The 25,009-nt window shown below is 32.2% G+C and overlaps 4 protein-coding genes across 7 annotated transcripts; 2 read left to right on the forward strand and 2 right to left on the reverse strand.

Annotated features, from left to right (window-relative positions):
- Nucleotides 1–5,193: 5,193 nt before the first annotated feature.
- On the reverse strand, nt 5,194–6,722 carry LOC115707190 (ethylene-responsive transcription factor ERF012-like). Its single transcript, XM_030635068.2, has one exon. It carries the CDS (start codon nt 6,446–6,448, stop codon nt 5,462–5,464), a length of 987 nt encoding a protein of 328 aa, XP_030490928.2. The 5' UTR covers nt 6,449–6,722; the 3' UTR covers nt 5,194–5,461.
- An 8,116-nt stretch (nt 6,723–14,838) lies between these two features.
- Nucleotides 14,839–17,862, forward strand: LOC115706610 (RING-H2 finger protein ATL5). The gene is made up of 3 exons (XM_030634319.2): nt 14,839–15,851; nt 16,570–16,667; nt 17,169–17,862. The coding sequence occupies exons 1-3, from the start codon at nt 15,693–15,695 to the stop codon at nt 17,536–17,538; spliced, it is 627 nt and encodes a 208-aa protein (XP_030490179.2). The 5' UTR covers nt 14,839–15,692; the 3' UTR covers nt 17,539–17,862.
- A 960-nt stretch (nt 17,863–18,822) lies between these two features.
- Nucleotides 18,823–20,500, reverse strand: LOC115707376 (uncharacterized). 3 transcript variants are annotated; one of them, XM_061114353.1, is made up of 2 exons: nt 20,323–20,500; nt 18,823–20,241 (listed from the first exon to the last, which is right to left on the reverse strand). In XM_061114353.1, exon 2 carries the CDS (start codon nt 19,538–19,540, stop codon nt 19,121–19,123), a length of 420 nt encoding a protein of 139 aa, XP_060970336.1. In that variant the 5' UTR covers nt 19,541–20,241; nt 20,323–20,500; the 3' UTR covers nt 18,823–19,120. The 3 variants fall into 3 exon arrangements, with proteins under 3 accessions (XP_060970336.1, XP_030491186.2, XP_030491188.2); XM_030635326.2 differs by having other exon boundaries at nt 18,823–19,593; nt 20,323–20,494; XM_030635328.2 differs by having other exon boundaries at nt 18,823–19,561; nt 20,323–20,486.
- A 174-nt stretch (nt 20,501–20,674) lies between these two features.
- LOC115703728 (protein-ribulosamine 3-kinase, chloroplastic) lies at nt 20,675–23,984 on the forward strand. 2 transcript variants are annotated; one of them, XM_030630960.2, is made up of 9 exons: nt 20,675–21,026; nt 21,590–21,743; nt 21,885–21,975; nt 22,061–22,135; nt 22,220–22,308; nt 22,423–22,541; nt 22,765–22,905; nt 23,419–23,495; nt 23,714–23,984. In XM_030630960.2, exons 1-9 carry the CDS (start codon nt 20,921–20,923, stop codon nt 23,858–23,860), a joined length of 999 nt encoding a protein of 332 aa, XP_030486820.2. In that variant the 5' UTR covers nt 20,675–20,920; the 3' UTR covers nt 23,861–23,984. The 2 variants fall into 2 exon arrangements, with proteins under 2 accessions (XP_030486820.2, XP_060970304.1); XM_061114321.1 differs by having other exon boundaries at nt 20,901–21,026; nt 21,540–21,743.
- The last annotated feature ends 1,025 nt before the right edge of the window (nt 23,985–25,009 follow it).

Raw genomic sequence — 25,009 nt, forward strand, 5'->3', positions numbered from 1 at the left:
TAAAAAGTATTAAGATTTAAGAGTGATTTTTAAAAATTATTGTAAGTTTAATTTTAAATTTTGTGGGTGTACTTATTATTTTGTGAGTATAAATAGAACTCCATTTTATAAAAGCATATATTAAATGATTTAAAAATATAAATGTTAAACCTTAAAAAATATTACTAAGTCATGACTTTAATTTTAAAAATAGAATTTTTTAAAATTTTAAATTTAATAAAAAAAAGTATTTTAATAAGGCTAATTAGTATGTACTAAATCGTGCCCCCTGAACTTTTTTGGCTGTTAAAAATTCCCCTCGAACTATTGAAATTGTTAAATTTAAGGACTTTTGTCTAATTTTAGTAAAAAAATTCTAACATGGATGAAAGTTCAAGGGGCATGATTTAGTACATATCAAAGTTTGAGGGGCATGATTTGGTAGGTATCAAAGTCTGGGGAGCATGGTTTAGTACATAAACAATCACTGAAATAGTAAAATTGAATGAAATTAGACAAAAGTCCTTAAATTTAATAATCTCAATAGTTCGGGGGAAATTTCTAACGGCCAAAAAAATTCAGGGGGCACAATTTAGTACATGTCAAAATTCGAGAGAAAAAATTACTAATTAGCTTTTTAATAAATTATAGGCATGGGATGTGCCACCTCAACTCCAAAAGTACCACATAGATAATTTTAGCCACATGTGATTGAAGGGGCAAAATTTGAATGTGGTAATAATTTTAAAAGGAAAAATCTTATACACTTTATTTTAATAATTTTTATTTTACATAAATTACATGTAAATGTAATTATGCAAGTGATAACTCTAAGATTTAGAGTTATTTTCATATCTTTAAGCTTGAATTTAATGTGAATTGTGGAGCAATTAGTGTCTAACCTATGTAATTGTGTTTAGTTTGTTGTGTCTTTGTAATAAATAGAAGTGTGTGTAAGTGTTAAATAGACTTATGTTATTGTTTTTATGTGTTTTAAGAAAAGATGCAAGAATAGGTATTTGGAAATATTTGGGACAAGGAGAAAAAGGAGCAGAAAAATGCTTATTGCTGACCGACATTGCTATAGCAATCATCGCGTAGCAATTTGTCAGCCCAGTAAGTTTATTTTGGCAGATAGTCCAGCTGGCTTTAATGAAGAAGAAAAGGAGCTGAGGTGGCGGAATTTGGCTATTGACTCAACAAACATGTGGAAAATGAAGGACAAGTGGGAGATGACTTGGATTTCCAATTAGGGTAAACTTTGGTACCCTAATTGGGGAGCAAAAAGAAAAGAAGAGGATATTAGAGGATGGTGGCTGCACTTTGAATGAGTAGTACGAAAAATCACAGCAGAAAAGAAAGTTAAGTACAGAGAAAGAAAGAGTACAAAGAAGAGAAGAAGAAGATTGAGAAGAAGGAGAAGAAGGCAACTTCCAAAGAAAGGATTTGAGCTCACCACTCATTTCTCTTGCTCTCCACTTCATTTTGTATTATTTTCTTCTCTCTAGTTTGCTCTTTAACTCCATGAACAATTTATTTTCTGGTTTGTTGTTTTTAATTTCAGCTATGAACTAAACTCTTTGGGATTTAGGTGGTTATAAACCCTTGTATGGACTAGTGTTTTGATTTTGCAATGATGAAGTAATCTTGTCTTAGTTCAATTAGTTGTGATGAAATGTTGAATGAATGTTAATTTTTGGCCATTTTTAACATTTATCAAGCTAGATCTTACTTGGAAAAGCAAGACCTAGTTGAACCCCTCTAATTGATGCATGATTTTTACCTTTTCTTTTAGGTATTAATTAGTAGTGAAATAGGAATATTTTGCTACCATGCATAACTAAAGATTTGATGCTTTATTAGGCTATTTGTGATCTAAACTGATGTAGGAATGCATTGTGAGATTGTGAATGGTTTATTGCAAGTTTTGGAAAAAGCTTGCTGTTTTTTTTTTTGGAAATCTGTTAACTCTGCCAGGATTGCTGAGTCAATGTTGGGTCATTACTGTATCAACTGGGACATACAAGTGGAAATTAATCACCAAATTCTATTTTCCAAATCTGAAATTACCACCACTTTAATCACTTTTAGCTTCTTATTTTTAGTTTATTTAGTTTAAAAAATTAGTTCTCAAGTTTAGAATCAAGGCTATAAAATTTTCTTTTGAATTAATGTGTGATTTTATTTTATTTTTATTTGAAATTCTTGGAATTGCTCTTAGTTGATTTAGCATTATTTAGTAAAAAGTCCCTGTGGAGACGAACTTTGATTACTTATCATTGTATTACTTGTTTGTGATTGTGTACACTTGCGCAATTATAAAGCAATACAATTTTCACAACAGCAAGTTTGTTTAATTCATAACTCATATTCTTAAAAAAAATATATATATACATATTATACAAAAAAAAAAAATACATTTTAAATATTATAACAAAAAAAATAAAATAAAAAATTACATGAAATTTATTTTAAAAAAATTATAAAAATAAAATTAAAATAAGTATTGAAAATAAAATAAAATAAAATAACGTGAAAAAAAATTTAAAATATTGAGAGTGACTTTTTAAAAATTATTTTAAGCTTGTTTTTTCTTTTTAATATTGAGTTGTACTTATCATTTTGTTAGGTACAAATAGAACTCCCTTACATTATTATTAGTATTTTTGTCCCTCGAATTTTAACATGTATAAAATCGTGTTTTGAACTTTATAGACCGTTAAAAATTCTTCCCAAACTACTATGATTGTTCAAGGACTTATGTCCAATTCCATTTAGTTTTAATAATGTGTCGATTGTCCGTATATCAAAGCGTGATCTCTAGATTTTTTATATGTACAAAATTGTGTTTCTTGAATTTTGACACTTACAAAATTAAGCTTCCTGAACCATCATCCACATTAGGCTTCCATTAGTAGAGTTGGATGGAAGTTATTAAATCCAAATAATCTCAATACTTCAAAATAATTTTTAATGGCCAAAAAATTTATATGCATAATTTAATATATGTCAAAATTCAAAAGCAACAATTTCAATAATTTATAGAGATTTTTAAATAAGTCATATCTCTTACATAATTTAAAAGTAAAATTTTTGTCAAATGACAAAGCTAAAATAGTGGTAGTACTAACAATGGTGCATAAGTGTTTCACACCATATACATATCATCTTCGAACTCGTTACTTTTTTTTAAAGACAACATGATTAATAAATTGATTTTAAGATAATAAAAAGTTGACTCAGAAATTTAGATTAAACTTCTAAGTCACACTTGCTTGTTAGATTGGCGAGAATGAAACAGATGTTAAGTAATTATAAGAGAGACAACAAATTTATAGTAGTTCACTCCCTGAATCACGGCAGTAATTGAGCTACATCTACTTCGAGTTTTTATTTCTCAAGATGGTACTACAGAAAAAGACTAAGTGTCAGAAACTTTAATTTCTAGAGAGAGAAGCTCTGACCTTATGAGTAGTTTTCTGAAAGTTCAAAATGACCTTGCATGTAACTTAGAGCTTATTTTTGTAATTGCCTTAGGGTGAAATTTGAGGTCAATAACTTCAGAATTGCGACTGAAGTGTGAGACATTACTTGATAGATCATTAAATTATCTTCATAATGCAAGTTGAATCGCAATAATCAGGTCAAATATTGAGTGAGTTATGGCTATTTTACTGAAGGCAATTAATGACCTAGCTTCCAGGTTGGCATCTCAGTACCTAGGTTGACATGTGGCATCAACCTGGACATTGGGTAAGTGTAAAAATATCTAAGGGATATACTTTACGTTGCCTAAGTTATATTTTGACATCACTTAGTCTATTTCTATGTTCTGATGAAGTTGGTCACTAGTTCTCGGAGATATTATTGTTTTGCCGAAATGAGAGACTCGAAACTCATCACTTTTAGGTAAGTTTCCCATGTTGGGAATGAGGAATGCGAAATTGTGAATTTGACTTCTCTAACTGCATGGGTCTTAGTTATTGTAAAAAACTAGACGGACGGTTGAAACAGAATTAGAATCGGATAAGCAAAACCCAGCGCACCAGACAATTTGTCAGCTTGTGTATTGGGTACTCATTCTTGAGGTCATGGGATCTCGTTTTGATACTTATTGAAGTTTGAACTTCCATTCCAGAGCTCCCAAAAGTCAACCTGAATGCATGCAGGGCTAAAGTCCCTTAGGTGGACTGCTATGACTCGGGTCTACTCAATTTCGTGACATCATCATTCTTGTCATGTGTCAAACATTGATGTCTACATCACTAGAAATTTGTTTCGGATTAACATAAAATTATACTTATAATATATATATTTATATTCAATAAATAAAATTCAAACACAAATTAGGATTATTTTTTAAAACACAAAAAAAAAAATTAAATTAATATCATATATGTATGAATTCCACTTTGTGGTAGGTTAGTGCCCTTTGAACAAAATTCCACTTTGCAAAAAAAAAAAAAAAAACGCAGATAATCTATGAGTTGTCTTAATAAGAAAAATTTCAACCGAGAAGATCAAACAAAAACAGAGAGAGATATATTAGCATTACCAACACTAGTTTCTACTAAATTAGTAAAGGTTATTGACTTTTCAAAGTCAAACACAGCTACTGTAACTTCTCCTAAGCCAAATTATTGACTTTTCAAAGTCAAACACAACTAATGTAGCTTGAGCCATGCTGATATTTTTTTTAATTATTTTTTCCTTCCTCCATTAAACTTGCCCTTATATATAGGTCTTCTTGTGTGGAAAAGAAAATCACTTTTACCCGGCACTTTAATTTCGGGTGAGAGGAGAACTATAGCCTTTCACATCAACATTATATATTTTATATATATATATATTTATATTTGTTCCAAAACATAATTTTTTTTTATTTTTGCCATCATATATATTTTTATTTTCGTCCTTATAAAGTTATAATTTATTTTCATTTTTATTCTCACATGTCCTCAAAAAGTTTATGATTTATTTCTCAATAATAATAATAATAATAATAATTATTATTATTAGCTATATTTTAGTAAAAAAAAATTCTTGCCACCACTAATATTCACCCCTACTCCGCCACTGTCTGTAGTAATATTAGATCACGTCAAACATCCATCCCAAAGGCGCAAGCGTGCATATATTATTAACTTTTTCTGTTAATCCTTTAATAATAATAAACTCTTCGTCTTTGTATACATACCAACCAAATTTCATATATGTGTCAACCTCTCCTTTATATATTCAAAATCTGAATTTTTCTATGTACATATATATCTTGGAATGTTTTAACTTGTGTGTTCTATAATTCGATCTGAATATATAACGTTCGACGACTACATCTTTAATTTGATCAGATCCATATATCAGCAAAGGCTGACTTCTCAGCCAAATACATATATATAAGAAACTTTTGATCATACACGCAACAAAAGAAATTAATATTACTAATTAACTGGAGTTGAAGCACTAATTAATCCCCATAATTTCAATTCATAATCTCTGGATGACTGTCATATAAAAACGGCGACGTATTAGCTGTAGTAGTAGTAGTATTGAACGTTGGAGGCACCACTACAGACGAAGAAACCTTGAACCTTTTACTACTATTATTACTTCCACTACTACTCATAACATCCGGGCTATCCATCCAGAACCCCAAATTATTGTTATTATTATTACCATTATTCATTATTATTTGATGATCCAAAAACCCTTCTCCGATTTCCGACCCGTCCGAATCGAACCCGCCACCCGCTTGCCGAAACCCTACCCATTCATCAGGACTGCAATCCGAAACGCTCGAAGTCTCCCAAGACGCAGTCGACGATGAACACGACGTCGTTTGGTCATGATGATAAGAAGGAACCACAATACTCGGTTGCACCACTGTCTGATCTATATTCATGTTTCTCGTCATCATCATCGTGGAGTTTTGATATTGATGATCTGGATAGTACTTGTTCCTGAAATGGAATATACTAGCAAAGGTAAAGTGGTCGCTAACCCTACTTTTCGACTTGTTGTTATGGTTCTCGCTATTTCTCGCCATGATGCTCTGGAGATTCTTGCTCAATTTGGCCTTAATAGAAGAGAAGCTCAGCCCCTGCCGCCCTTCCGGGCCACCGCTCGCTGATCCAGCACCAGAAGGAGAGGGGACTATTGGACAAGGTACTACTGAGCTGTTGGCGTCGGCAGGTGGCGACGGTGCGAAGTTGGTGCGAGCATTATTGCCTCGGAGGGCTCTGGCAGCTTCGTCGTAGGCTCTGGCGGCTTCTTCGGGTGTGTCGTAAGTCCCAAGCCATAGCCTGACTCGTTGCGAGGAGTCCTTGATTTCGGCCACCCATCGCCCCGATGGTCTCTGGCGGACCCCGACGAATCTCCGGACGGCTGGTCGGCGTGGTTGAGCCAAATTTGTGGTGGCAGTGGTAGTTGTAGCACTAGTACTAGTTTTGGTTGCTTCACTTCCAGCCATTACTATTATAATGTGCAATTAGGTTTTATTTATTTTTATTTGGTTTTAGATGTATAGTATTACTGATCATATATATATATAGACATTATTAAATGACGTAATAAGCTGTTGTTTTGGTGGTATATGTATACTTTATATGTAAGGAAAGAGGTTGCTTTCCAAGAAGTGATGAGTAGCATCGGTATATACCCATCGATCCATCTCTATATTATTATTGTTTGTTGTTTTCTTATATATTAACACTTTTCTTTTTAAATTTTCAATACTTTGTACGTATTGTGATATATGTACTTTCAAGTTGCCTGCCTCATGAATCATGATCAACTTGAACTCAGCTTTGCATATAATAATATTATTTATATACATAAGACACATTAAAAGCTCCGTATTAACTTAATTATTGATTAGTAAAAAAAGTACAAATCGCTCTTATGTATATTTGAATGCTAAAAGCTCCATATACTATATAGCTTATTTTAGTAGATTTAGTTAGGTTGGTTTAATCTTTTTTGGCACTAAATGATTTACTTACTACGCCAACGTGGAGCTTGAAACTTAGCAGCTTCCTTGAAGATTGGAGCTCTTCCTAAAAGAAAATTAAGCTGAGCCTGAGCCATAGAAAGAAAGGGCTTGATCACCTAACAGAAATGTGCATGGAGAAGAGGACAAACAATAAGGCGGTCCAAATTTGTCAGCATGTAAATGATTAACGGATTTGAGACGTTGGATGAGAATTTTAAAATCCGGCGGGAAATGTTTAGTTTAATGGTTAGTGACGTTGAATTTACCATTTGGAATTTTTATATAGTGGGCTCCATAGCTCCGTAACGTGTCGTTTCCGCTGGTTGTATTTTTTTTCTTATAAAACTACCCGTTGCTTTCATTTTCTCACAAAAATTACCCTCATTATTTTATCAATTCATTATTTGTTTGGGTTATGAAGGTTTAATAAATCATTTCGGACTAAAGTTTTGTCCTAATGCAGCCCCAGATTCCCAAAACTTTCATTCCTATGGGATAGAAGAAAAATAGATACTTGTCCACTTGCTATAAGGATTTTGTGCAATAAGACATACGTGGAATGACACGTGGAATCCGATTAGTGTCCTAGCATTATGAGGACTAGCCAATGAATTGGCAGGGTTGCTAGTGGATTTTAATAACAAGGGTATCCGAAAATAAAGTAGGTTTTTAATTTAATTATAGTTTTGTATATAATTAAGATCATTAGCCTCGAGAATCCAATGCATTAGAATTGTACTATTACCCGACTCCACATAGCTTGCTACATCTCTATTGATAGACTTACTTAAAAGGAACATGTTTTCCTTTGGAGTAGCTAAAGTTTAGTGATGATTGTCAGTTAATCGGTGTTGTATAGTAAAATTTGTCTTAAAAACCATCGATGTTAATTATCTAATCTTGCTGTCAAAATAAAAGACTTGGTCCCCCGTGTCCTTTAATTGGGAGCACCACCTTTGAATGGATCTTCAACTTGCCTAGTTCATGGATTTTTCTTTCGCTAAATGATTCTCTAAAATAGTGAATACAAAGTTTTTTTTTCTTTTTTGTCCCACAATGTATGACTTAATATATTTAAAGAGAAATATTAATGGATACCTGTTACTAATTCTTATTTTTGGTCTAGTTAACACTATATTATTATTGTTTTAATTAAGTATAATCATTATAAAAAATTATTAATATTATTATTATAATTATTTTTGGTGTAGTGAACACTATATTATTATAAAAAATTATTGATAAATATTACTTCGTGCCAAATAAGAATGCTCAAAATAAGGAGCGTGGCACACAATATATTTCATACGGTGGAGCATGATCAAATTGAGGTACAGTAGAACCTCTATCCAAGAATATACTTGGGACCAAGAAAATAATATTCTAATTGAGAGGTTATAACTAAATAGAGGTTACACTTAAAAAAAATCAAAATATCAAAAAATATTAATGTAACAAAATTACCAATAAACAATTCTTAATACTATATTATATTAGAATTATTTTCAAATACATATAATATTTATACATGTATTATAATTTGAAATAAAATTATTAATTCTACATAAATAAATTTATAAAATATATGTATATATTTTTTTAAGATGTAATTATTCTTATATAGAGGTATATTTTATTAATACAGGACTTAAAAAATGTATAACTAATTACAATATAGAGGTTATTCTTATTTATAACTAGCCCAAATTGAGACTTCATTTTTTTTATAACAAATTAGAAGTTATTCTTGAATAGAGTATTCTTAAATAAAAGTTCTACTGTATTTCTATATTTTTATGACAATATAATTATAATTACAATTTTTTTATTTAAATTTTCTTTTTGGATAATTTATTGTGCTCAAATCATGGTCTAAATAATTATTTTCCACATCTATATATAATTAATTATGTGTACAATATATTTGAACTCTATAATGTTATTTTTTTTACTAATAATCTCCAATTAATATTATCAAATGAGTGAATATTATTTTAAGCTTTATATTTTATAAAAATTATCAATTAAATTATTTATTTTATTATGATAAATGAGACCTGTATATTATTAAATGGTATAATATAACTTAAAAATAATTTATAAACAATATATTAACTTAAATTATTATTGAATTTTGATTTGACAAAAATAAAAATTAATGTCTATTTTGTACTATTTTGGAAGTCCTCAGCCCAACAAATTAAAAAAAATCGATATTATCAATATCGTCGTTGATGTTTATTATGATAGTGACGAATTATCAGTCACGACATGTTGTCACTAATTTGATTTGTTATTAATTTTTGCTTAAAGAAGATGATTAGAAACACAAAATTTCAGAGACTAGTGTTTTTAAAAGTAATCAGATCAAGCGGTCCACATTCATCCGATCAAGATTCATCTTTTTTCTTAGCACAACCGCAATGGCGGACCCAGCTCTCGACTCAGAGACTCCATCACTTCACCAAACCCAACCCCTCAAAGAGATCGCCATAGACTACAACCCAGAAGCCTGCGCTCACTGTGCCGATTCTAACTCCATCACCCACCTACGATCAGCGCCGGATCTCGGTGGCGCACCACCACTCGTTTCCGCTACGGCACATTCAGCGCCCAAATCCGCTGCCCCGGAGGCAACACTAGTGGCCTCAACTTCAACCTCTATCTCTCGTCACTCGAAGGGGACAAATCTCAAGACGAGATCGATTTCGAGTTTTTGGGAAAAGACCGTACCATTGTGCAGACCAACTTTTACAACGCCGGCACCGGTAACCGAGAAAAGATCCACCATCTGGGTTTCGATTGCTCGGATAAAATTCCACTTGTACGTCATCAATTGGGGTCCCGATTCGATCGAGTGGCTGATCGATGGGAAAATTATCAGGACGGAGGAGAGGAAAGAAGGCCTAGGGTTTCCTCATAGACCAATGTTTCTATATGCCTCGATTTGGGATGCTAGCTACATTGCGAAAGGGAGCTGGACTGGGACTTGCGTGGGCTGCGATGCACCCTATCATTGTCTCTACAAGGAGATTCATGTGCCTGCTGGGACTGTGGTTGTTGAAGATATCTGATAATGGGTTTTTGATTTGGTGAGTTGTCTATCACCATTTCCCCCTGAATATAGGCTGCTTGTACTATGATGGTTATTCGTTTTTGCTATGGAAATATCTTTATGTGGCGAATTTTCAGAATAGAAATTAGTTGGGGAGTTAGGAGCATTGGGTTTGCTGAGTTTTGTTGGTATGTGTTTATTTGTTAATAATAAAAAACAATTTAAGTTGGTCTGTCCGAATGTAGATTGGTAAAAAAGGTAGTCTTTAGCAAATTGATGAGATGTGGTTCTTGATGATAAGAGCATAGCCATAACTTATAATGAGTTTGGTGTAATTAGGTAACTTACATATAATCAAGAAACAAATTCACATAATTTATTTTAAATTTAAGTACATAAATTCGACATTATATTTTACAAATATCAACAAAATATGCCATATTATAAAATAGTGTGGGGGCACCACCACTAGCTCGCTCTGCAGTATTCTGATGATAATTTGTTTTTGAATCAATCTTGGATTGTTTGATTATGACTTTTATAATGGTGTCTTTGGCAATATATGTGTAATTATTTCTACTCCATTCTGAGCTCTAAAAGTTAGTTTGCTTTGTCAAGGAACAGAACAAATTTCAAAGGTTTGGTGATGAATGATTCATCAATTTATATTAAGCTGGTGAAGTTCCCTTTCTAATTAATTATGTTTAATGGTTTTTTTAATTACATCCAAAAGGATTGGATGAGAGGAAATGATTACATATGTGAATAATATATTAATCCTAATGGGAGATCATTTGTGGTCTTCAATAATATATTATTGTCAACTTATGTTTTATATGATTATCATTTGGTCTAGTTTGTGGATTGGAAACACTTGTGAACGTGGATGAGATGACTCAGATGAGACCTGGGTGTTTTGAGGCACATATATATGGTTGAATATTATAATTGCTGAGTTGAGCTGAGCTAGTGGGATGATTATAGACATAGACACATGGCTTGTGTCACACCTGCAGATTCAAATTTCAATACATCTTTGTATGTGTGTGGCTGTTTCTTAAAAGCTGATTTAATTGAATGATTGTTTCTTTGATTTTATATGTGATAAAGAAAATCTCCTACTACTCCTAGAAAAACATGAGAGTTATAGACCCAATAAATTTGCATTTTCTTGAGGGCCACCATGATGCTGTCCAATGATGTTTTGTACAGTAGAGGGGATAAGAAATAAATATTTGGTGTTTCAGTATCTAATCTGTTCTGTGGGGATTTCCGGGAATTATCATAGCAAAACACAGAAAACCTAAAAATGATTGATTTAGATATTTTTTTCTTTTGATAGCACAAAGAGAAATCGATGCAGTGAGTGATTAAATGTTGCCATGTTGATCGTTGGACACTTGGGTGTGTCATATAACCTTATTTATTTCCATTGCTTTTTACAAGGAGAATCCTCTGATGTGAACAGGCTACTAGTACTATGTATATATTATTATCAAGAGCACAAACATGTACCACGTGAATCCACTATATCGTTAATTTCCTTTTTTTTTTTCCTTAAATAAAAAAGATAATATTAAAAAAAAATCTTGGTTTGTATTTCTTTTCGTATATGGCAATGCTAATGATGTTTTACTTTAATCCAATGTTTTTTTTTTGGTTCCCTTTCCAACTTTTGATTACTTTATGACTCAACTTTTTGGCAAACTAAAGCACATTACTACGCTTTTCCTTCTCTATACTATCCAATGATTTTAACCCCCCTATAGATTTAATATGGGCAGACCATTTATCACTACTTTTCACAGTACATGAAAAATACGTTATGAAATGTACAGCTTCACTTCACACATTTATAACACCACTATGATGCAGTGCCACGTGTGCTGTCGAGTGATTTGAATATAAAGTAAATTATCCAATTCTGTAGTGAGAGCTTAGTAGTTCTAGTCTAGGTTCCACCATGTGCCTTGAATTTGACGTGTTAAAAAGGGCTAACAACCATGTATTCATGCACGTGACGTTGGGTGGTGTGGGGGTGTGGGAGTGGAGTCCCATGTGGTATGATGCACTCCATGATTGACAACTTTTAAGAGCTTATTCTTATGTTTTATGGTACGGGACAAGCACTTGGGGTTCGATATATGACCAAATAAGCTTCAAACTACAGTTATAAGATTTTTCTATTTCTTTTTTGGAGTGACAGAATGTGATTTTCATTCCATTGCATGGTACGTTTTATTACTAGATTGGTATGTGGGGGCGGATATGAAGTTACTCTTTTTACTAGATTGCTATCATATTAATCATGTCATTTTGAGATTTTTTTTTTTTTTTCAATCAATACTCGAATCAAAAATTGAAAGCCAGAAGTCAATCCAAGCTATTTCAATTCAGTCTTGATTTATTCATGACCAAAAAAACAAAAAAAAAATCAGTATTGATTTATTGGCCTTTGATTAACGATGATAAGCCTTGGATTGGCAATTGACATCTGGCCACAGAAATTGAGACTCAATATCTGATTATTCTTCTCCAAGTCATTTGCTTTCACTTAAACATTTATTAGATTCTAAACATTATTAATTATTAAAAAAATGCTATAGTATCTTTTACATATAAAAGGTTTGATAATGCTGTATTTTTTTTTAAATGAATGAGTAAAGATAAAGACTATAGGTTTATTCCAAGGTAAACGCAAAACTCATTAATTTTATATAAGAACAGGTAGGAAAATAAAAGTTTACTTCAAATGATTACAATTTTTTATATGTTCTTTAGATTTTCTTTAGATTTGGCACAAGTGCATACTTTTCTTTTTAATATATTATATATATTGAATTGGGAGACCCCCTTTATTTTAATTTCCACGAATAGTGGTAGATAAAATTTAAGAGTTTTTATAGAGTGATGAATGTTTTGTTGGAGCATACATAGATTTGTTTTTGTGGACTATGTAGACACAAGTCTTGCTATGATGTGACAAATTACTTTTACGTGTGTTCTTAAATTATATTTTTATTTCCTCTTCAAAAAAAGAAATTACATTTTTATTGGTCTGAAAATAAAATATGATAGAGAAGGGTGAGTATATCTAACACACACGTCTCTTGCTCTAAAGGTTTCTTAGAAGATACTTTTGGCTCAACGGACCCACTGCAAACACTAATATGAGACGAATTCAATTTTTTTAATTATGATTATGATTCTTCTTTAAAACGAGACGTTATAATGTAACCATTTAGCTTCTCCATGGTATCATAATATAATTGCTAAATAAATCGTATTACTTGTAATACTTTCTTTTTCACTATATTATTCATAACATTTGATTTCAGATTATGTGCGTGAGCTAACATAAAAAAAAATGGAATATAATGCTTTAGTTTTCAATTTAAATATGGATATATATAATAAATAAAAAAGAACACTGTCAAATAAAATAAAAATAAGAAAAAAAGTTTATAGCTTAACTTGGAAACATTCTGCACTTTAAGTAGCAAAATGGGTTTGTTGCTGCATTATAAAGTTAAATAAATAAGGAGAATTTACATGACACTTTTTATTGGATTTAATTTACAAATTACAAGTATGCTTTTGTCTTCTTTTTTTTTTCCATGTTTGCCTAACTTTTAGCAAATTTTCATTGTTTTTTTTTTCTCTCTTTCTTTTCCTTTTTGTCAACTTTAAAAATAATTTTTAGCTACGTCATAACTCAATTAAATCTAAAAAAAATAATATTGTGATCTACTCTTCAACGTAAACATTTAAAAATGTGGAAACATATATTTTTCCGCTATTCCTAGAAAAAAAAACCATTTAATTATTAATATAATAATTAGTTATTGTTTTGTATTTTTTTAAAATCATAGTAAATATTCATTTTATAATTTTGTTAATTAAATTATATTATACAATAACTAATTAGCTTTCAAAATAACAAAATGATATATAAAAATGGTAACTTATTATATTACATGTAACCTCATTAATTAACGTTAAAATATGTTAGATTTAGCTGACGTGTTACGTCAATAATAGTAGTATTGTTATTATTGTAAATTTAATGTAAAAAGTGTATATTATTCTAAACTTCCTAATAAATAATTAGTTTGTAAATTTTGTGTGAACCACTTTAATTATTCTTTTTAAATTTAGTTAAATGATAAAATTTTATATATATTTTGTAAGAAGCCAATTGATTTTATGATCATATTGGAGACCTATTATTTAGACCAAAAGATGAAGATAAACTTGTTTTAAATCAAAACTTACTAGAACATTTTATGATTTTTTTTTTTCTTCACGCAGACTTGAGTACTATATAGTTTTAGTATAAACTCTACATAAGTCATCACAAAACATACCAACAAAATAACATAAGCAATCATTTTTATTATGAACAGACAAACGATAAGGTTAATCTAATGATGATTAAAATTAAAAGAAAAATCCTAGTTAGATGCGAATTTAACTTATGTGGTAAAACCAAAAGGAAAGCTACCAGCTTAGAATATTCATCCAGTGCAGAGCAAGTATTCTAAGTATTCCTCTTCCTTTATTCTAACGTTGAATCTTTACTATAACATATTAAATTAGCCAAAGCTCCATCAATTGTATTAATTAAATTTAAATTAATAAACAAGTGCATATTAAAAAATTGGTATATGATGCCCTCTGGTAGAGGGCGAAGCATACATTATATATATAATTTTTTTTTTCTTTCTTCACAAAAAACAAAAAGAGGAAAAAGTCCAAAATGCCCACAAAGCAAAAATAAAAACAAAACTTAAAAAAAGAGAAGGTTTGACTCAAGTCTAGGCCTTGCCTTATCCACAAGTAATATGGTTAAAGAAAGATGATAACTGGGGAAAGTGCAGAAAGCAAAGCAAATTAGTATAGAAAAAAAAAGATAAAAAGAGTTGAGTTGAGTTGAGATATTATTAGATTCTCACAAACAAACCTGACCAAAAAAACAAAAGCAAAATCTACTTCACTTTCTCTGACTCTTCCTCACTCTTTAACTTACTATTTACAAAAGAAGAAAGAATCCCAGTCTCAAACCATAGATTATATAATTTCCTTTTTTTTTACTGTTTAGTATTTTTGCCGCCAAAGCTGACAACCATCCTCAATCGTCGGATTATTTAAAGCTCATCAAGTCTAGAGTGGGTCCCTTCTTTGATGGGAATGGACCCCACTGCAATGCCATTCCAAAGAGAAAGAAAATGATTTTTCTTCCTTCCCTTTTTCCTTCCTCCCACACCCCCACTCTCTCTCTCTTCTTCTCTATAGTCTAATCTCTCATCCCCACCATTAATATATTTTTTTTCTTCTTTCCTTTCATAGCTCACTTCTTAATTAGTATTGCTCACTCATCTTTGAGTCATTACAAAGCGATAAAAATTCCAAATGGGCACCCTTGTTTTTGTGATTTGGCTTCCAAATCTTCTTGTTTCTGATCTGTGTATTTCTTAAATTGTTGCAATTAATTTGCTCGTGGGCATTCTTTGTTTCTGTATTAGAATAGAAAGATTTTTCTTTTTTTTTCTTTCTTATTTTCTTATTTTCTGTTGACATTTTTGGGATTTTGTTTATCTATATATATATATATATTTGGTTTTGGTCATCTTGAAATCGGGTATAGAAGTAGGAGACCTTGGAAATATGGTGGGTGGAGGCATGAATTTGATTACTACTGTTATTGGATTTGGTATGAGCGCAACATTTATTGTATTTGTTTGCACAAGAATTATTTGTGGGCGGCTTAGAAGGAACGAATCCCGGCCTATGTTCGAGATTGAATCCAGGATTGATCTTGAGCAGGTATGTTTGATTCCATCTCCTGAAAGTTTCAACTATATTATTGGGTTTCTGCATATATGAATCTCGTTAGAGACACTTACTTCTGTATTAATATATATCTAGTAGTATATCGTATTTGAGTCTGTTCTACATATGGTGTGATCTAGATATCAATTTGCATATCCGTAGCTTCATCAGAGATGAGAGATTTGATTTTACAAGTCTTATTTTTTTTTCCCATGGGAGTATATGATGGCTGATATAGTTAATATTGTTTTAATATGAGTTTTTTTTACTATTAGTATACTGAGTCAAGCTCTGAAATGGACGGAAATAATTTCCCTCTACTGTTCCTGTACTGAGATTAAAATGGTGAAGAAACGAATCTTAGAAAATAAGATTTACTTTTTTAGCTGAAAATTGTTAAGACATTGCTGAAGTTGGAAGATAGCTGAAATATCTAACGAATATTTAGGACAAATAAATTCACTTTGTAAAGATTGCTTGCTCTGTTTTTGTGATTAACTAAATATAGATAGATTATGACATTGGTTGACTTCCTGGTATCTAAATTTATACCCTACTTGTAGGAGGCTTTGTGAGATAAATGCAAAGTTGCATTTTTCTATTCCTTGTGTTGATCTTGACGTTTCAGCATTTTTCTTTTTTCTTTCTTTCAATCTGTTAGTGCTTTAATTTGGAGATGTATGGATTTTAAGCTTTCATTGTTTGGTGGCAGCCAGAGCACCAGGGTAGTGGTCTTGAACCTGTTTTGGTTGCTGCAATCCCTACTATGAAATTCAACCATGAGGCCTTCAGTTCTATAGAAGACACACAGTAAGTTTGGCTACCTGCCTACCTCTATTTAATTATATAGATAACCATTAAATTATCATCTTTACCAAAATTTTGCAATAAAGTGATGTGTTGAATGGGGTCCAATAAGGATAAAGTAGAAGAACTAGGAATTTCTGTAGCAGAATGCCTGTATTCAAGGATCAAATCAGCCAATATTACTGCTGAGACAATACAATCTTATAGTTTTGTAACCCTAAACTGTAAATCAAGGTCCTTCTCTTACCTGTTATCTCTGCAATTGATACTGTCTATTCTCAACCTTAACTATGTAGAGGTACTTTTTGTAGTCCTAATGAGAATGTATTGTCATCCTACTCTGATTAGGATACATACATCATTAGCAGCTGTAAACACCTTGTGTCATTGCTTGATGCTGAGCATTAGAAATTAAGACAAAATTAAAATACTAAATAGATTATTGGTCTTTTTATGGATAACATAGGTGAAGACTGAAATTTCATTGTTGTTTTTCTAACGCAGATGCTCAATATGTTTGGGTGAATATCAAGAGAAAGAAGTGCTAAGAATCATGCCCAAATGTGGCCATAATTTTCATCTCTCTTGCATCGATGTCTGGTTAAGGAAACAGTCTACCTGTCCAGTTTGCCGTCTTCCACTACAGGAGTCTATGGGAACAAAACATGGCAGACCAGTAATGTTCACGTCGGCTCAGTCATTTGACGACTCTGAGAGTACCCCAAATGAACATTCTCAGCTGTGGCTATTACCTGGCTCTGAACGATCATCAGTGGCAAACATCAGCAACCAAAGTCATTTAGAATTACAACAATCTCCCCCAGCAAACCACTCTGAACCTACTACCTCTAGTCTTTCAGAAACAAGGCAATGATGATAACCCAAGTTTAACTGTTCCTAAATGTGACACGTGGCCCAATGGATAATGGATTGTTTTCTTTCTTGGAAAAGAAAATGTTGGGTTAGGTGAGGAAAAAGTAGCTTTGTTGTTTGTTTCCGAGTGGTGATAACTTTCTAGTTTCTATATTGTTTCTTTTTTTCTTTTTCCAAGTTACTGGGGTAAAGGAAATCGATGGTAGGACAGGAGAGGTCTTTAGATTTGGAAGTCTTTCAATACTTTTTGTACATATGATTCACTTTTCTTTTGTAGCATATCACAGACTGAAGTCGCGCTAATTTACTGTCACAATCCTCACAATTTAATTGTGCTGTTGTCCAATTTTACCCCCATCAGGTTGGGATGGGGCCAAGTTTTATATCTCTTTAATGTCTAACAAAGTGTCCTCTGTTAAGGAGTGAGGATGATCACCAATATCGAAAGTGAACCTTGAAATCTATGCAAACAACAATTTTTTCTCTAAGAGGAATAAAAATGAATTTCCCAATTCAAGATATATGAGCTAGACACAATGAATCAAACCTATGAGCTGTTTGTCTTATCCATCTCTACATTTCTCGCAGTTCTTTTAGGAGCCTTTTGCACTACTTTCATTGGCAGCAAACCTTTATTTACAGAAAGCTTTCAATAGCTGTACATATTTTCTCCTCAACTAATCAGAAAGTCTAGTATGCTTTCTGCGGCTTTGTCCAAGAATTGGACAACTTCCAATTCAGAACCACTTGGGCAGCATAAACAGTCCCCAAGGGAAATTGTTCCGTATTTCATTGCTTGATGAGAAGAAAAGAATGACATTTTCCCGAACCCTTGTTTTAAATTTGTAATCAATTCCAGGTTCTTTGGCTTTACAAAGACATAGTCCTTATTTTCTAGAAAACATGACACTCATACAGCAATTCTTTACTACAATGTTGTCCCTTGATATTAGGGATCAAATAGGCGCAGCGCAATAGAGTCAGTGTAAGGGTACAGATGGGTGGGACTCAGCTTTTTCTTGTAGCATATCACAGGCTGAAGTCTTGCTAATTTACTGTGAAATAATCCTCACATTCACATTCTAAATCTATAATTACAATTATATGTATTAAGTAGATCAAAATGTCAAATAAAGAAAAATTCACTGTGGATATGGAAACTGCTGAGTTTAACTTTAAAAGACGATTACACGCACTCGATTCTAACTAAAATATCATTTTTTGTTTTTTCTCAGATCCATTTGCAACCACTCATAAAATACAAAGCTTTTATATAACCTGGACCTCTAAGAAGATTATCAATGAATTTCCCATTTCGAGATCATCTCAGAATTGTACATTGTATATTATCTAAGAGTTAAAAACAATAAACAAAACCAACGAGCAAGCTGTCTGTTTAATCCACCTCTATTTACAAGATCAGAAGACATATTCATTTCACTAATTCATCATACATTTACTACCCAAAATAAAAGAAGTTCTGAAGAGCTGACTACCTGTCCGAGCTCAACATTGATCCATATCTGCAAACATATACTCGTATAGAATCACAACAAGCTGTGATGATGTAAGAAACTAATGAGTTATAATTTCCCCTGAGACTTTAACTCGGAAGGATCAACCAGGCCTTCTAACACAACAAGCTTGTCCAAGAGTGCAAACTTTTCATTTTCAAGGGTGTTAACCTCCTCTTCGATTGTTCTCAAGTCTCCGCCCAATGTGAAACTCTCTTCCTCAAGCAGCAAATACTTCCTCCTGAGCGCTCGATACTCATTCCCAGACGTTGAAGAATCCGGCATAGAATCTGAGTTTGACCTATCTGATTGGTGAACCAATGGAGAAACTGCATTCATCACATTTCTTTTAGGAGCCTTTTGCGCTGTTTTCATTGGCATAGAACCTTGTACATCTTGACCTGCATTAGCAGCAAGCATAGGAGCCTTTCGGTTTTGTGTCTTCTTCTTTCGAGACTTCTGATTCAAAATTTCTTCTGGTTGCAACATCCTTGGATCCTGCTTTTGCTACTTCAGATTTAAAAACTTTGTATCATTACAATCTATTAAAAAGGAAAGAAAAACCCCATTAATATAAACTGACATTAAATTTTATAATAATGCAGTATCATCAAATGAATGCCACACCATTTAACACCAAGCCCTCATCATCTTAATAGCCTCTCAAACACAATTGAGTTATAACTTTAGCTGTCACTCGAAGATCTTATTACTTTCTTGATTGAAATAAGTATTTATGCTAATATTTTTTTTAAAAAAAGTAGTTATGATACGAAGTACTAACTAAGCAGGCTAGCTAGTCAACTATGAACAATAACATTGGAATGATATCGAGCTACGTTTCAAAACCAGAGAAGTTTTTATGACATGATTTTCAAAATTCATGTTTAACAGAGTCAAATTCTTCATCTTCTTTGTTAATCCACCAGAACCAATCAAATATTTATATTTATATATATAAAAACCCACAAATCAAAAATCGAAAGTAAAGTCACATAATCATAGCCCAAAATGTAGATTGACGCTTCTCAATTTGTTTCCAAACCCAAATCTAGAGCACAAATACCACAAAAACCCATAAACAACAACAACAACAACAACAACAACAACAATAATAATTAAAAAGAAACATGCCTTTCGCGGAAGAAGAAGAGAAAGAAACCCTCAAATTTTGATCCCAAAGTGTATGCCTAAAATAAAATAACACAAATAATATTAAAACCAAAGAAAATAATATGTAAAAGATAATAAACTAGAACCCAGAAACTCACCAGAATAAAAAAGACCCAGGGAGATCACCAATAACCTGTTTCAATTTACGAATTTCGCATTAAAAAAAATATATTGATTAACAAAGCTCGGTGTTTTATTTGGGGTGCAGAGATGGAGGACTGTCACAGGAAAGAGAGAGGAAGAGACGTAAGAGAAAGAAATTACTGTACTGCAACGAACCCGTGCGATTAGCCGTTGGATTCATCTTATCCAATGGTGAGAAAATGGCCGCCATGGAAAAGACACTTTAACCCTTAATTTAAGTCCAAAGGAAAGTTAAAGGAAAATGGCAAATTTGGAAGAAGATAAGTTGACTGATATGAAGAAAATTTAACAAAAAAAAAATTAGACTTCTCAAATCTCAAGTCAAAATAAAAAACTTTTTTTTTTTTGAATATTTTTTGATGCCAGTTTTATGTGACACGTGTCTCACGTAGACGACAGTTTGACGAAATCCCATCCTAGTCGTTGTCTGTTTCCCTCGCTTCATAACAGGCGAATGAAAGCCCAGCAATCAAAACGACACGAGTCACAGATCACCGACCTCAGTTCAGTGGTCTTCCGTTCTGTAAAAACAGATTTTTCTTAAACTTGATTATGGTGGCTCACCTGGGAGCCATAGCTCCTTCTTCGTGCTTCCCTTGTCGTCTTACTCGTCTACCTCGACTCTCCTCTACCAAGCACAAGCATAGACCTTTTATCAGTAAGTATATGCCATCAAATTTATGATTATGTAATGAAAAGGGTGGTATATTTAACATAGAGAATGAAGAGGACCGGGACCCAGATGGTGATTTAGCTTTAATTTTTCTTTTCCATGAAGAATTGAGCTCAATGTTTTCACTGTTTCTTTTTTTTTTTCGGAGTACTCATTTCCTAATTTGTCGCAATTATTAATTATGAATGTGCTTTCTCTTTTTAACTTTGCATTTGGCTATTGGAGTTAGTCTGTTTTTCTATAATGTAACCAGTAATTAGATGGTTTAACATATTTCATAATGATTAGATTAATGTTCTTATTTACTGTATCAATTTGATTTTCATTTGTTGTATCTTGTTTTTGTGTTACTTGAGTAAATGGATTTTTTGGAGTTTTTAGAAGAATTTTGACCTTAACGGTTGGCAATTATTGAATGTTATAAATTAGGACTTGAATGGAACTGATTAACACTAGCTGTTAGGCTTGCATTCTTCAGCCTTAAATTTCAAATTTCAGGACCTCTCTTTTTGCTAACTAAACTCATATGTTTATGAGTTGTCTCACAGTGAATGCCATGAGTGATGATCCAATTCGTGAATGGATTCTCTCGGAAGGAAACGCGACGAAAATAACAGGAATTAGTCCAGTAGGTGGTGGTTGCATCAATCGTGCCAATCGTTATGACACTGATGCTGGTTCTTTCTTTGTCAAAACAAACAGGTATACACACCTAGTATTGTCGTTGATCAGAGTATTGCAAAATTTGCTTCTCTTTGGCCATTATTGTTGTAATGCTACTCCAATACTTAACATTCATTCTCAAATAATTCAAGTACTTATGCTTTTAGAAACATGAATCAGGAGTATTGGACCATCAATGTTTGAGGGAGAAGCTCTTGGATTAAATGCCATGTACAAAACCAATTCAATCCATGTTCCAAAACCATACAAGGTCTTCAAATTTGAATCTATTAATCTGGTAATAGTTTACTAGCTATGAGGGCAGACTTAGTTGAATGTATTCTAAAGCATTGTAGGTTGGGTCCCTACCTACGGGCGGTTCTTACATTATCATGGAGTTTATAGAATTTGGTGCATCTAGAGGCGATCAGGTGAGGATTACTTCAATTCTTTCAATAAGTTAAATGTTGCTAAAAATCTTGCCGTCGTAATCTATTGAATTTATTGGTCATCAGTCTGTTTTAGGAAGGAAACTTGCAGAAATGCATAGAGCTGGAAAAACAGACAAAGGCTTTGGTTTTGATGTTGATAACACTATTGGAAGGTAGTCTTATTGGATATGGAAAAAACATGGTTGCTTGAATTCACTGACTGCTTAACTTGTTTATGCTAAATAGTTTATAATGAGATGATTTGATGATTTATTCTTGTCTTGCAGTACTCCGCAGATAAATACTTGGACCTCGGATTGGATTCAGTTTTATGGAGAACATAGATTGGGGTTTCAGTTGAAGCTAGCACAAGACCAGTATGGTGACAGGACCATTTATGAGAAAGGTGACCTTGTTAATTCTCTGTTCAGGCCTGGTACACTATGCCATTACTGTAAACTGGAACTGTAATTTCTGTCAGTTTCTGGTTCTCTTAGATTATGAATACACACACAAATATATGCATATTTAAAAACCTTAAATAGAGTTTGTTGCTATTGTTGAGAACCCTTTAATTATAGCTGATAAATGATTTGTTGACCATGGGTTTTTGTCATCCATATATTCAGGACAAAGATTGGTGAGAAGTATGGGACCCCTATTTGATGGTATCGTAATAGAGCCATGCTTGTTACATGGAGACTTGTGGAGTGGGAACATCAGCGCTGACAAAAATGGAGAGCCTGTTATTCTTGACCCGGCATGTTATTGTAAGTTGTAATGAGCCTAATGCCAGTTGCTCATCTTTTGCTAGAACAGAATTCATTGGAAGTGAACTATTAAGACATTATAAAACTAACATATCAACAACACATTTAAAAGCTTTGAAGTTTAAATTTTTAAAACTACTGGTGTTTTCCGTACTAGCTCCTCTGCTTTTTACTAGGACGATGATGTTAGTCATTATTGAAAGGAAAATATGAAGAAGGGATTCTGTATAATTAGCTAGCTCTCATTACAAGACTAGCCAACTCCTAACAAAGTCTAACAGTTAGTAGGCTGCAAATTTTGATGGAAGGGGAATTCCGTTTCCACAAGTTGAGTCTTCATTAGATTAAAAGCACAACGACAATACTCGTGTAACTTGATGATTACAACTTTTAAAACACACTACTTTTAAGTTTTGTATCGTATAATATGTTTGTTCATGACCAATGAATCAGTAATGGTATTTTAGAAGTAAAACTTAGTTTCACTTTCATGTTCTTTTCTTCCCCTTATAGATGGACACAATGAAGCCGAGTTTGGAATGTCATGGTGTGCTGGCTTTGGAGGATCATTTTACAGTGCCTATTTTGAGGTAATTTTAATCTCCAGTCCAGACCCTGAAAAGAAAACAGTTTCTTCTGATGTCTGTAGAGACTAGAGAAATCGTAATATTGATATAAATCTCTCAGGATTTCCTTAAAACAATTGGGAATCTCAAGCAAAAGCTAACTCAAGCTTGCCTAATATTCTAAGTACAAACTCGCAATTGTTCTGTGTTCCATCATAATGTGTGCTATTTTCTCTCTCCAGGTGATGCCCAAACAACCAGGGTTTGAGAAGAGAACGGATCTGTATTTGTTGTATCATTACTTGAATCATTACAATCTTTTTGGTTCTGGCTATCGTTCTTCTGCCATGTCCATAATAGATGACTATCTACGGATTCTAAAAGCCTAGTCTTTCCTTCTTCTTCTTCTTTTTTCTTTTTTGGTGACCAAGTACAATATCAATGTATATTGTATCTAATATCTATATGATGTTGCTTGTCAAATTAGTATTTAACTACGTTAGGTTGAACTTTGTTTTTGTTGCATTATTGCCTTTGGTTAAAATGTTAAATTGATTAACAAAAATGGTTTTTAATGGCGAAAAAAACAGCCATTTGATAAATATATTTAGGATTATTTGGGGTGAGGCAATTTAGTGATTCCATGTATGCATTCGCCGGATGGTATTTGGAGATAATAGCTCCACTACACATGGTTCTCGATCCACGGCACACAAGTTCTCAGATTGAAATCACATATTATGGAAATTTGAAAGAAGTAGATCGTAAAAGAAGAAAACTTTTTTTGTGGGTTTTGACATTGAAGTAATAAAACTTTAAGTGGGTTTGTGCCTAAAAGGCTCAAATTTCTTTTAAAATTGTTAATGATCAATCGACAATGTCTTTTTGATAAGCTTTTGATATTCGATTAATATGCATGGAAAGTAGGATTGAAAGTGACCCATTAATTCATATCGATTCGGAATTCCAAATATTTGACTTAAGGATATTTATTATTATTTTATTATAGATATATAATATTTTATTATTTTTTATTAAATAAAAAATTAAAAGTTTACCCATATAAAATTTTAAGCAACTAATTTCAAAAATATAGGTATGATACTATAGCATAGATATGGGGTGATATACTGTGTGATTTTTTTTATACTTAAGACTTATTTTTTTTTTTTTTTGATAAAACTCTTATGTTTACTTTTTTACAAATTTAAGATACCAGCTAGATATCATTAAATTAAATTTAACAGATTTTATCACGAGACTTAAATGTGTAAAAAATTAATACAAAATTATTTTACCACTAATTATTCATATATTTATAACAGAATCTCAATATTCAAATGTTATTTACAATAACTTTAAATATCATGATCTAGATTTATATAATAACTGAAAAGATTATCATGATCTAGATTTATATTTAATTATGGTCATATATAATATTGTTTGAGGCTGGATTTTGATACCCAGAAAGGGGAACCCGAAGCTACCAAGAACTTTAACTCTGAATGTTGACCAAGTTCTTTGGACCTAATTAC

This window comes from Cannabis sativa, chromosome 1 (assembly GCF_029168945.1).
Source record: "Cannabis sativa cultivar Pink pepper isolate KNU-18-1 chromosome 1, ASM2916894v1, whole genome shotgun sequence".
NCBI classification, from domain to species: Eukaryota; Viridiplantae; Streptophyta; class Magnoliopsida; order Rosales; family Cannabaceae; genus Cannabis; species Cannabis sativa.